The sequence below is a fragment of the Alligator mississippiensis genome, chromosome 1 (assembly GCF_030867095.1).
Source record: "Alligator mississippiensis isolate rAllMis1 chromosome 1, rAllMis1, whole genome shotgun sequence".
Classification (NCBI taxonomy): domain Eukaryota; kingdom Metazoa; phylum Chordata; order Crocodylia; family Alligatoridae; genus Alligator; species Alligator mississippiensis.
Window position 1 is genome coordinate 408412539 of NC_081824.1, and position 13568 is coordinate 408426106.

General features: G+C 47.0%; 1 protein-coding gene across 1 annotated transcript in view; it reads right to left on the reverse strand.

Annotated features, from left to right (window-relative positions):
* Positions 1–8717, reverse strand: part of VWA8 (von Willebrand factor A domain containing 8) — a 308581-nt gene extending 299864 nt beyond the window's left edge. Inside the window, exon 1 of the mRNA XM_059724552.1 lies at positions 8540–8717. Coding sequence (XP_059580535.1) covers positions 8540–8702 — 163 coding nt within the window. The 5' untranslated portion in view covers positions 8703–8717. The remainder of the gene's footprint in view (positions 1–8539) is intronic.
* Positions 8718–13568: the final 4851 nt, after the last annotated feature.

Below are 13568 nucleotides of genomic sequence, written 5' to 3' on the forward strand. Positions count from 1 at the left end.
AAAAGCTTCAACTGATATTTACAAATTGCATATATATAATGGCACAGATCCTGGAGAATCCATAAAGGTCCAGCTGACTCCTGAGACAGTAGTATAATTAAGAACCTGGGAGGGTCCCCTTTTTCCTCTATTTTATGAATAAATTATTCAGGAATTAAAGTAACTGTGAGTTCTTAGTTATACATATGACTTTTTCTCTTAGGCCCTTGGCACCCATTCATTTAAAGGCACCATGAGAATCTGATCCCTGAGCCCAACAATCAAGTCTCCTGCCATGCCATGTGCATGGCAGGAGGTTTGATTTTGAGTTCAGGGATCAGATCCCAGTTGTGCCCTTTCTACTTGTCAGTGCAGAGGGAGCCTGGAATCATGATCACGGTCACAGGCAACTCCAAGAACCTGTGCTGTCCTGGGTTCAGATCTGACAATCAACTTCTTGTCAGCCCTGGGTCCATTCAAGGGCATCCCCCTAGGGAGTTCTGCACCCAGCAGCTCCAGTAGGGATGCATAGGGGATCAGAGGTCCCAGCAGGGTGAGCCAAAGGGCTCTTCCCACTAAGGACTTTAAACTGAAGGCACAAGGTTTAAAGTCACCAGTGGAAGGAATCCTTCAGCTACCCCCACTGTGGGGGGAGGGAGTGGGACACAGACCCCTGCACCCATGCCAGAACTGTGGGATGCTGGATTTAAAGTCCCTGAAGGGAGAAGCTGTTTGGCTCCCCTCTCCAGGAGCCTCAGTCCCCACACTAGGCAGCCCAGCTGAGTTTGGGTGCAGTGGTTTAAACTCCTGCAGGGAGGCTGTGGGCCCAAAATCAGGGCTGACTGTCAGCACCAGCATAAAATATAACATGGAAAGGGGCCCCTATTTTGATAAATGTAGTTTAGTATTTGCCTTTTGGCTTTTTCGCTGTAGTCTCCAGTTATAGGTGCTTGCAGACACTGCTCTATTCATACCTGAAGGATAACTACATTACGAGTTGGAGCTTTTATGATTCCCAAGAAAACTACATAGCAATCATAAATGTATCTACTATTTCCTTTTCATGGGTCACCTAAAAGTTTCACTGCATGAAACTATCTTGAGACACAGCTGAGCTGGGTCTCCCTACTTTAAGAGTCTAGCAAAAAAAAAAAAGATAACTAAGTTGAAACTGTATTGAGATCAATTGCTCTTCTGAACAAATGTGTGACTTCCCTTTTTCCTCCACGGAGAAAAAATCCTGACTTTCTACACGTAATGTTTTCATAATAATTACTCTCATATCCAATCAGTATGATCTGTATGAGAACCAGAAGAATGTCTGATGTTTTTCTAGCTAATGCTTGCTTTTTTGTGACATGCAGTAGGTTAATGATTTTCTTTACTGGTTAAAGTCTAAAATGCCATTAAAGACCACATATACTTGTGTTTTCCCTAAGATTGCTTCAAAGATGAAGCAAGCTGGGCCTCAAACATGGAGTGCTTTTGCATGGAGAACTAACAATAGTGAACTTTTTAGCCCTAGTGATGCGTAGGGAGCATACACCACCTACTTATTGTTCTAGTTACAACTGCTTTATTCACAAGGTAGCTGGTGCAGAGGACATGATATCCTGGTCAGTACACTTAAAATGGATCCTGTTCAGCAATTCTGTAGTTGACACTTTATATTAACATATTTCATAAGTGCTAAAACAGAAGATAAAGTAGAATGGTACCTCAGAGATGAACTTGCTTAGGCTGAAGGTAAGGCAGGATGGCACGTTAGAGACCAACTGGTACAGACAGGCATATCCTAAGCACCATTTACCTTGTCAGATGCTATGAATGGATCATAAGGGACCAAGACCGCTCTTATGACCTGTAAGTGGTTGCCTACAAAAGCTCATGCCGCTCTGAACCAGTTGGTTTCTAAAGTGTCACCCTGTCCTAGCTTCTGTCTGCCTTCTGACCAGGGATCCTGGTTTTCTCCAATTTTAAAAAATCTCCAATTTTTGGTTAAAAAAAGTAACTCCAAATCCACGTTTCCATGATTTAAATGAAACACCACTAATATATAGATATATAGTTCTATTTATCTATATATAGTGATGTTTCATTTTAATCACAGGAAAATGTGGATTTGGGGTCCTTTTAAACCTAAAATTGGGGATTTTTTTAAATCAGAGAAAACCAGAACTCCTGCTTCTGTCTAATGCAGCTAACCACCTTTATAGTTTAAGCTAATCATCTCATCAGCTGAGAAAAATAAGCCCATAATGCTCCGAGACTAAGAGAAGAGAAGATGGTTTCCAAAGAATAATTTGTTCACAGCTGAAAGCCCTACTTTATCAACCTATTCTTAAATGAGTTTATATATATACCGTTCATCAATTACACTTGATATATTTTTGGTAACATAAAAAAAGAAGATACAACTCTGTCTGAAATCAAACAGGCTTGTTAGAAGAACTTCATTTTTAGTGAAGTGATACCAATTTTCCCTGGCAAAAGGTCCTATATGACTTTTTAATAAGAGCCCTTGTAGCATGCTTAAATTTGCCAAGTGAGTTCAACTTTGTAACAAGATTTATGTATTGAAAGAAACAATGCTTGCAAAACAAATCAAAACATAACCATGACTATATTTTCTGAAGTAAGATTTTGAATAATTGCTAAATATTGAAACTCGCAGGCTAGATTGTTATTTTTATACAAAAAGAATAACCATTAAATCCTTGTTACTCAGTGTTACTGCTCTGTTAGGTTATTCAGGATATTTGAGCTCTGTTGAGATGGATACAGCTGAGGTAAACAGCACATGTCTGCTAGAATCATTCAATTCAGCCATCTCTTAGACCAGTATTTCACAACCTGTTGGTCATGACCCAAAAGTGGTTCTCAAGAATATATGAAAGGGTTGGAAACAAACTTTAAAAAATGGATTATCCTTTAAAGGATCAAAACATGGGAAACCGCAACTTTTCCCTTGCAGGCTGGCAGAGTTTCAGCCTACGAGGGGCTGCTTGGGCCCCCCCCCCCAACACACCCACCCCATGCCCCTGACACTGGGGAGTCCGGGTCTGGGGCCAGCCGGTTGGGAGGGAGGGGCACTGGGTTGGGACTGGCCACTGATGTTTACAAATGGGTCCTAGTACAAACAAGGTTGAGAACCAGTCTTAGACCTGTGGGGAGGATCCAGCCCATGAATCCCAGATCTATGGCAGCATTTCAGAGAGGGGATAGCAATCTGTTGGCATTTCAACAGAGGGGAGAATTTGGAAGGGTTTAGTAGTGGCTGGATCAAGAAACGCCATCAAGCTGTGTGCGCGTAGTAGAAGTGTGTTCGTGTGCGTTGTTCAGATTTTTAAGTGCAAATGGAGGTCTGGCTAGGAAATAGCATTGAGCATAGCAAGAAGTGAAAGCTATAGCTGGAGCACAAAAACTAGAAAGAACAAGGAGCAACAGGCTTAGTTATAACGGGAGGAAAGGTCTGGCCCCATCTCAGTTTACAAAATCAACAAACTGTAATATCCTCCAATTGGCTTCCTCTTGTATAAAGACAGCAAGAGAAAACACCAGAGATCTTCCCATCTGGAGCTCCAAAAACACCTTTTACAGACCTGATTTTAACAGTCAGAATTTCTAGCTTTCTGATTTTCACCAAACCAAAACCAACCAGTTCTGTCCATTGGTTTCTTGAACACTGGCTGTGATTCTGAAATAAATCAGATACGGTTTTCAACAGTTTCATGTTACAAATAGTTTAGGTATTCCCTATGTTCACTCTATACAGTAATTTTCTTATATCTTCGTCACCGCTATCAGTGCAATTTGAAGAAAAGCCAGACTGTCACAATTTACCGAATGGAAATATGTATTCTGAATTTAAACATTCTAAAATGAACTAACAGTGGTCTTTATTTTTAAAAAATTCCCTCCCCCTGACTAATCTTCCTCACTTGAGTTGTACAACTCTGCCAGTCCTTCACACAATATAAAACTGTGACACACAACATTCCTGCCCCAAAAGACCTGCCTTATGGGTGTCTGGGATGTGTTTCAGCATTAAGCAGTCAAGGAAGCAGACTTTCTGTTCCCTGCCTGGGTGGTTGTAGCATGCAGCCCTTCTAGAAAAAAAAATCTTTCCTTTCATAGGGGAAGAACAGAGTAACTTTAGTGGGAACAGCCCCCTAAAGATCCTGTTTAAAAAGGCTATGAAAATACCCACTGTTGTAATAGGGACGCAGGCCACACATTTGCACCTCATATGTATAAGAATCTTAGGATCTAGAAAAGAGTGTGTAGGGACCTAGAGAGACGTCCACAGGATAGAAATGGGTAATATATAGTAATCATAACATCAAGACTTCCAGATTAATTGGAACAGAGGAACTGTCATAACAAATGAGACACAAAGTTCCTCTAAGGTCAGAATCCTGTTTTTGACAGTGGCTGGTACCAGATGCTTTGCAGGCAGATGTGGCATAATCTGTCCAACATTAGGTCTCATCCTGATCTCTAACAGAGATTGTCTTAAGCCCTTATGTACAAGGTTTAGTATCTCTTCCCAAATTGTTATCATCAGGATGTTTCTGTTATATATGCATGTATGCATGTATGTATGTAACCAGTCTCTTTTTGAATCTTGCTATATTCTTGGCCTCAATAACAACCTGGGGCACCCATTTCTACAGTCTAGTTATGCACTGCTTGAAAAAAATACCTCTTTTATCAGTTCTGAATTTGCCACCTTTAAAAATCATCAAATGTCTCCTCAATCTTATGTTCTAAAACCAGAGAACAGAAGCTCCAAATTTACATTTCCTAGACCATTATTTCATAGACTTATCCTCTTATTTATCTTCTTGCAAAGGTAAACTCCAACCTTTTCAGCCTCTCATTTAGATATGTGTTTCTTTGTCAACCATCATTTTGTCAAGCAATCAAACATCATCTGAATGTTATGTTAGCTGCTTATTCCTTGAATTGGTTCCTTCCTTGATGAACTCAAGGCCATTTCAGGTGTTTGACTGATGATCTTTTTAATTAACAGCTAGCTTAGACTTTTTTAATAGTAAAAAGTGGTTCTACTGCCCTAATTGGGAGGTGTGCGTGTGTGCGTAAATTGATAAAACCATTGGAACTGCCCGACTGATCCTCTCTGTAATTCCTACCTGTTAATTATTCACTCTTTCTTCTGGAATTCTGGTGTTTCTGGCATTCACTTAGAGTAGTGTTACTTGCTACTATTTTCAAGGGCCAGTTGTGTTTTGGGTGAGGCTATCAGATGACTTGAAGGTCACTACAAATTACTTTGGGGCTGTGAAGGTCACCCATCCTAGTGTTCACAGGAGCAAGGTCAATCCTAAATCCTGTTTGCTCCATTTAAAGCAGTGGTACTCGACCTCTTGGGGCTGGATGGGCGGTGCCCAATCCCTCCATGGGCCAGATCCAGCGAGGCCCCATCTGGCAGCATGGAATGGAGAGGGGGAAAACCTGGCCCTGATCCAGCAGTGCAATGGAGGTGGGGTTGGGCCAGCCCTAAGCTGGCCCTGTGGTGGGGAGTGGCTGTGGCCCAGGCCCACAGGAGGCAGGGAACATGGCCTCGCCCCAACCTGGCTGGGTAGAGAGAAAAGGGCATGGCATGGTCCCATGGGTGGGGAAGGCAAAGGACCCAGCCCTGAACCAGCCACACAGGGGAGGGGGCATGGTCCAACTCTGCAGGAGGATAGGGACAAGGCCTAGCCCCAACCTGACCAGGCAGAGGGAAGAGGGCATGGCCTGGGCCCGCAGAGGATGAGGGAAGGGGATGTGGCCCATCAGGAAAAATGGGCACAGCTTGGCCCCAACCCTGTGGCCTGGAGGGAAAGGGTCATGGTCTGGCTCTGATCTAGCCATGCAGTGGGTGGGTCCTGGCCCGAGTCAGACCTGCTCTGGAGGACTTGGGATTTTGGCAACAGGGAGGGATAGCAGTACTGTTACTGCTCCCCCACTGCCAAATTTCCCAATTCAGGAGGAGTCTCACAGATGGGATTCCAATGCTCCACAGGCCGCATTTGGCCTGCAAGCTGGAGGTTGACCAACCCAGTTTAAAGGAACCACTTCTTGTTCCTGTGAAGCTGTCGAACAGCTGGAGCACGTCCTGCCCACATATCCAATCCTGCAAGTCCACCAGTACCGACAGGCCTGTAGGCCCATACATACAGCACAGGCAGTGTGTAACACAGGCTGTGTCATAAGCTGACCTGAGCTTGGTCTGTGGCAATGACATAAATTGAGCATACACTGCAGACAGTGATATGGTGCACTAACATAATACAAGGGAATGGAAAAGGACTGGTGTAGCTACAAAGCATAACCAAGTATGGAAAACCCCGTGTTAAGTATATAATCATGGTTAAACCATGCGGCCTTGTGTAGCAGAAAGCCCCCTTTTCCTCTAATGTAGCAGAAAGCCCCCTTTTCCTCTTGCCTGCATTTGCTCTCCCCTCTTTGGATATGTTTCTCTTTTTCTACCTTTTCTTCCTTCCTCTCTCTTTCACTTTAAGATAAGGAATTGTATTTTAAAATTTGTATGTGTGCATTTTGTATCTCCCCTTGTAGTTTGGTATTTTTATCTATTTGTGTGCCATGGCATTTGTAGCTTATATTTTATACTCCTCACCTTTCAACGTTCAACTAAATGTGTTTTAGTAAGTTATACATTGTAAGATTGTTAACAAAGGCAGGAATCAAACTGCCCTTCCCTGTATCAGGCTGGCCTCTGAAAGAGTGAGTGAATCAGTGATTGAATGTGTAACATGGAAGCAGGCAGCAATTATCACCTGGAAGCTGAACTCAATAGAAGACAGTGTAACAACCGGGAAATCTCTAAACGTCACTGATTAAGGGCTAGAAGCTCTGGCATGAGTTAATCAACGCCAGAGACCAACTTTTAGGCTGAATGTCTCCAGATCGACCCCTCCCAGAGCCCTATTCTAAATTCATCAACGGACTCCCAAACCTGCACGTACATGCGGACGACCCCTGGGGCTGACAGATGCTGTCCAGTAGCCACCGAGGGGGGGGAAGTCCCACGAGGGTCAATGACCCCTGGATTGGGCAAACCAGAAAACTGGGGAGTCACCAAAGTCTGACAGGGACAGATAAAAGGCAGTGAAAAGTGACCCTCAGTGGCGCCCTCTTGATCTCGATCTCCAACTCGACCAGACCTGTCCAGCCAGAAGGACCAGACGGCGACCCCCTTCTGGAGGATAACACCACGCTGAAAGAAGCCTCGACTGGCCATCGACGGCAGACTCCAGCGTTTGTAGGATAGGTATACCTGACTCTGTAGCCTGCTACTGTGAATGTGTGTGTATGTGTGTGTATGTGTGTGTGTGAGGACCAGCCCCAAGGTTTATGATTACAGTGTTTCAATCTGCCTAATAAACTAGAATTTTAAGGATCCCGAGTTGGACATTTGTAGCCAACACTTGGACTTCTCCGAAGTTCAGCAAAAAGGAGGAAGCAAATCAGTGAAAGTCCCCAAGGGAACAAGGAAGCCTGACCAGTTGACTTTTTTCCCCTTGAATCCAAGGCTATGTAAGCACTGTCTTTATTAGGACAAATACGTTTTTACTGTTGTGTAGCCTAATAAAGTCTTTGAACTGTGACTGGAATAGTCTCACTGGCCACCAGTCTCACTCCCAACCCCTGTTAAAATTTGGGAGTAATGGCCTCCCTTCAACCCCCCCACTCTTAAACTACCAGGGCTTACTCTGCTTTGCCAATCCAACAATCCCATACAACCAAACAGGTCAAATGTGGCAGCAGAATAACAAACATCTTGAAAAGCTCAAAAGGCAGATTAACATTTTTTTGGCAACCTGGGCAAAAGGACTGGAGGTCTCTTTCCCCTTCTGGTGCTGCTGCAGAAGTGCATGACCCAGTCCTCGTTCCCTCACTAGAGTTTTATGGTGTGCAATATAAAGTAAATAAAAGCAGGACTTATTTACATGCTTATTTGCATGTTTCCCAGGGTGTGGTAATGTAATAAGTCTTCTTCTTATTTGCTTTATATTGCTCACTGTAAACTGCCAGTGAGTGAATGAGAAGACCATTCTTCAAAACTGAAGCCTAACTACCCGATACCTGACAACACTGAACCTAGGCGTCACCCCCACCAGCATCCAGGAGGAAATCTAGGCATCTGGGGCCTAATGGGCAGGGGCACCTGTGCTTCAATCCACCTATGTACTGTGCTGCTGCTGGCTGCCCCACACCTGGGCAGCTGTTTGGGTCTGAGGGGAAAGGTGGCCTCTCCCTCGAATTGGGAGAGGGAGCCTCAGCTAACATGGCAGACAAATCACAGATATGACATGACATGACATGATGTCACATGACGCCAATCCCTGGCCTGAAACCCGAGACGTGCCCCACCTCGCGTCCTCCCAGTCCCCGGGCGCCTGGATGGAGCCAGGGCTGAAGTGTCTCCCCGTCCCCCCGTCCCCCCGCCAGATACCGTCACACACTTGGAGGCCGGGGAAGGTGGTGGCGACGCGGCCAGCCCCCGGGGCGCGCGGGGCCGGGTTGTTACCTGCGGCGCGGTGCAGCGCCCGGAGCGGTGGCCCCGCGCCCGCCGCCGCCGCCCGGCCCCGCGACGCCTGCTGCAGCAGCAGCCGGACCCGCCGCGCGGCCGCCCCGCCGCTGCCGCTGCCGCTGCCGCCGCCGCCGCCCAGGCACAGCACGCGGGACTGCATGGCCGGGGCAGCCGCAGCCGGGACGGGGGACGGGAAACAGTGCGGCACCGGGTCCGACCGGAAACTGGGGCCGGGCCGCCCCGCTGCGCCTTGCGCTCCGCCGCCACGCCGGGCCCTCGGGGCACCTGGCACTACATGTCATCATGACTGACATGACGTTGCATCCCGTTACGTGCCATGACATTGCATCGCATGACATGACATGACACTGCATGACCTTACTGACATGACGTTGCATGATTGCGTGACATTGCATGGCACTGCATGACCTTACTGACATGACATTGCATGACAGGCTGCTATAACACATGCCACTGCACGATATTACATTGCATTGCATGACATGACATGGCATTACTGGCATGACCTGACATCACATTATATTGCATGACTTTGCAACCCATTGCATGACATGACATGACATGACATGACATGACATTGTATGGTATCACATGACATAACTTACATCACATCACATCGTGTTCCATGACATTGCATCGCATTACATTGCATGACATGATGCTACAACATGTGACATTGCATGTTATTACATTACATTGCATGGAATTACATGACATCACTGACATGACATTACATGGCACGACATTGAATCACATGGTTATGACATTACTTTGCATCACATGACATGGCATTACATCACATTACACGTCATTACACGATATCACATCACATTACAAGGAGAGACAAAGATTTCTTAGGGTGACCTCTTTTATTGGACCAGCTCTGTTTTTTTTTCCCTTTAGTTTAAAAGGTTTATTTAAATATAGTGTAAAAGTGGCATTGTAGCCATGATGGTCCAAAAGTTACGTGAGACAAGGATTTCTTAGGGTGCTTACAGCGGAAAATCCACAACCTAAAAGAAACCAAAAGGCGTGGTAGGTCCAATGAAAGAGATCAGCCAAAGAAATCCTTGCCCCTTGCATAATTTCTGGACCATCACAGCTACAATATCACTCTTACATTACATTCAACTAAAACAAACCCACCCAAAAGGTTTAGTTTTAACAAAGATCTGGGACCCAAGTGATGAGCAGTGGGGCTGTCTTCACAGGGAAGCAGCTGAACGCCACAACCAGAGGTGCTGAAATCAGAACATAAAGCAGAGATTCTCACCCAGGTTGCCACAACACCCTGAGGTGCCTGGAGATCCTTTCAAAGGCACCACAGGATGTATGCCATGTTAATAGTGTTAGATCAGGGGTTTTCAACATTTTTTTAACAAGTGTACCCATTTCTAAGTTTCAGCTCATGTACCTCTTTATATTTTTTTCTTGTTATTAAGGTGGGGGGAGATGGAGGCCCCTGCGGTGAGGGAAGGAGTGGGGCTGGGGCTGGAGCTGGAGCTGGGGCAGGCACTGTACAACCAGGGTCAGGGCATGGGGCAGAGCCATGAGTGGCTCATCCAGGGGGCACCGGGGGGGGGGGCATGCAGCCCAGGAGAGTATGGGGGGCCTGTGCACCCAGATCTGCATGTGAGGCAAGGGTGAGCTGCTGCTGCAGGAGTGCAGCTTGAGGACCCAGCAGTGGGAGAGGGAATGGGGCTGGGGCAGGGGCAGGGGCTGCACAGCTGGGGTGAACCATGGAACTCAGCCACATGTGGGGGGTGGTGACTCACACCACTATGCGCACCCCCAGGAAGTCATGGGGGGGCGTGCTCCCTCACGGGGTGAGGGAGGGCTGCCACTGCAGGTTGGGGCTGGGGGTTTAAGTAAGATTGCAGTTCCAGCCTGCAAGGGGCTGGGGGAGCTGGAGGAGGACCATCAAGCAGGGAGCACCATGTGCATGTGCGGACGCACACATGCACATGGCCACCAGGCACCTTGGAGAGCAGCTCCCTCAGGTAAGTCTGGGTGGGGGGTGGGGATTGAGGCCTCCATAGTGAGGGAGGGAAAGAGGTAGGGCTGGGGCTGCTGCCCAGGCAGGGCGGTATGTGGGGCTTGGGGCCTGGGGCCACAATGTGTGGATGCAGGGCCCAGGTGGAGATCAGGGCCCAGGTAGAGATCGGGGCAGAGCTGTGGGAGTCTCATCCAGGTGTCGGGGGAGGGGCAGGAGGACTGGCTCCCTGCCACTGTGTGCACTCCCAAGGGGGCATGTAGAGCATGTGCCCCCCAGATTTGTGTGCAGGGCGGGTGTGGACTAGCTGCTGGAGGCTCAGGCTCCCTTCCCTGCTGCCCTCCCCATGGCCCAGTGGGCCAGACCCAGCATGGCAGGGCAGAGCAAGGCCAGGTGGGGAAGCTCATTGCCACCACTGGGAGCTCCACACCACCCTGCTGAAGTGCCCTGTCTGCCCGGAGGTGGCGTGGAGTTGTGCCCCTTGCTGCTGCCAGGTGGGCAGAGGGCACCTCGCTATGGCAGTGCAGGGTTCCCAGCAGTGGCACCGAGCTTTCCTGCTTGGCCCTGCTCTGCCCTGCCCCCTGGGTCCCATCTGCTAGGACATGGAAGCCCTAGGGGGTGGGCAGCCCGAGCCCAAAATGGGCAGCTTGCATTTGCTCCCCCACTCACAATGCGAATATTTATAGGTATTTAGAATTTATTTTATTATAGCGATTGAGGCACTTGTAGCCTTTCAAATTGCTTTAAAATTGTAAATATATGAATAAAACCTTATGTTCAACTGATAACTATATATAGTGGCATTTCATTTTAATCATAGAAAATGTGGATTTGGGGGTTTTTAATCAGAGCCTGTGTAATTTTTTTAAAATCAGAGAATTTGCAATTTTTAAACAGACAAAACCAGGATCTCTGGTTATGCCTCATGCAACACTACTGAATCAGTTAACTGGAATGAGGTACGACTGAGTGGAATTTCAACTCAAATCTTAAAATTTTCCCTATTAAAAAATTCCTTACTCCTAAAAATAATCCCCTTTACACTCACTCCAATAAAGGAAATAACATACTTCTTCTGCAAGAAATCTTTGTGCCCCTGAATTGGTAAAACTCTTAGGGTATATCTAGATGAGCGTGCATGTGCTGTTTGTGGCACCACAGACCTGTCTGCAGCACCCCAAACCGCACACACTGCGCATGCAGACATTCGCCACACTGCTAATTTGCAGCGTGGTGGGGTTTTTTGACACTGGGAGATCCCAGTGTCAAAAAAAACTATGGCAAACAAAAAGCCGGGTGGTGCACGTGGTGGCAGCCAAGCTCTGGCTGCTTGCCAGGCTCTGCATGCCCAGATTGCCACCGCTGAAGCCCTGGGAGATCCCCAGAACCCCAGGTAAGGCTGCTGGGACCAGCCCAGATGATGGCCGCAGCCTCCCCTATCCCACCTGAGGCAACTTGCCACACGCCAAAGCATGTGTGTAGGGGCAGTCCCCGGGGACAACTAACAGTAGCACAAATAGTTGACTAGTGGTGACATTGCTAGTTGTCCCCAGGGACCTCATGTTCTTGCTCATGGGGACACACCCTCACAGTTTAACAGCGCTCAAATCTAAATACAGCTAGAGACAAATCTGACAACTTGATAGTAGATTACCCCATATAGGAAGTGTTGACTTAAGTATTTGCAGAAGCCAACAATATAAGTAACTCCAGTGTTAATGCAAAATAACACAGGAAAATGGTCTGCAAGTCTTTTCAGGAAATGTATTTTCCATATAATGTACAAATTGTCTGTTCTCTGCTTTCATGGAAAACTGTGTTAAGGTACCTTTCGTATCACATACGGAACAACAAAATAGAGGAAAGATAGTAATCTAGTAAAAATTGTAAGTTGGTAATTTTTATGAGGCTACTTTATAATTACCCTGTTGCTGTCTCACTACCAGGATTGTTACTGTTCAGAGATATGCCTGCATAAATCATTTGGATTCTTAAACATTTTAATTGAATATATTTTTAAAATGAGAAAAAGCCAGAATGTGTGTAGCACCAATGAACTAACTCAGTCTTGTACTTGTAACCCTCATTACTGTACCCGTCATGTCACCTTTCTCTTGTCTTATCACACTTGTACTTAGATTATAATTTTGGAGAATAGATTATATTCTTTGGAGAATGGAACAGTGGACTGGAGTCTTTATAACTGCTGGGTTCTGTTTGCACATGCGTCCTCCCTCCCCCTGCTGCAGATTTGTGTGCCTATGGCAGGAGCCAGTGTCTGGCAGCAGTGGGGGCTTGTGCCCCCACACAATTCCAGCAGCATGGAATTGTATTCCCCTTACACATTATCGATGAACAGAGGAGGATCATGTGATTGAGCCACCTTTATGTGTCCCCTATTTAGGCCTCTGGTGTCAGTTATTCTAAGACTGCAAACAGACATCACCTTTGTGCTGCCGTAAAAAAATTTATGCAAGCAAACTGATGTCCATGCCCCTTGTGGCCACAATTTGGAACATCTGTGGCATAAAGATGGATGATAAAAAATCATGCCACCCTTTTGCAGCAGATGCCTGTTTTATGGCAGAAGAGTGTGGAGAGTCCTGCATGAGCTGCCTGTGCTCTCCAACCACTCCAGGCAGACTCTCTTGGGGCTTCAAGGGCCTGATCCTGTGTGCCCCAGAAATTTCTCTACAACGTAATTCCACATGACATGCAGGACCAGGCCCCTAAAGCCCTAGGTGCACCCACAGGCAACCGGGGCGGGAGGGGGGAGCTAATGGGACTTAGCCCCCCCCAAACATGGGGCAGTGGTAAGGCTGCAAAGCAAACCGGCTGCAGGCTTCCAGTGGCTGCAGCAGGGGAGGGAAGGAGTGGGAGTGGGGTTGGGGCTGGGGCAAGTGGTACACAGCTGGGATGGGGTGGGGTAGGGCATAGGATGGAGCTGCAAGCAGCTTATCCAGGGGGCATGGCTCCTGCTGCTACGTGCACCCCAGGAGGGCATGCAGGGCA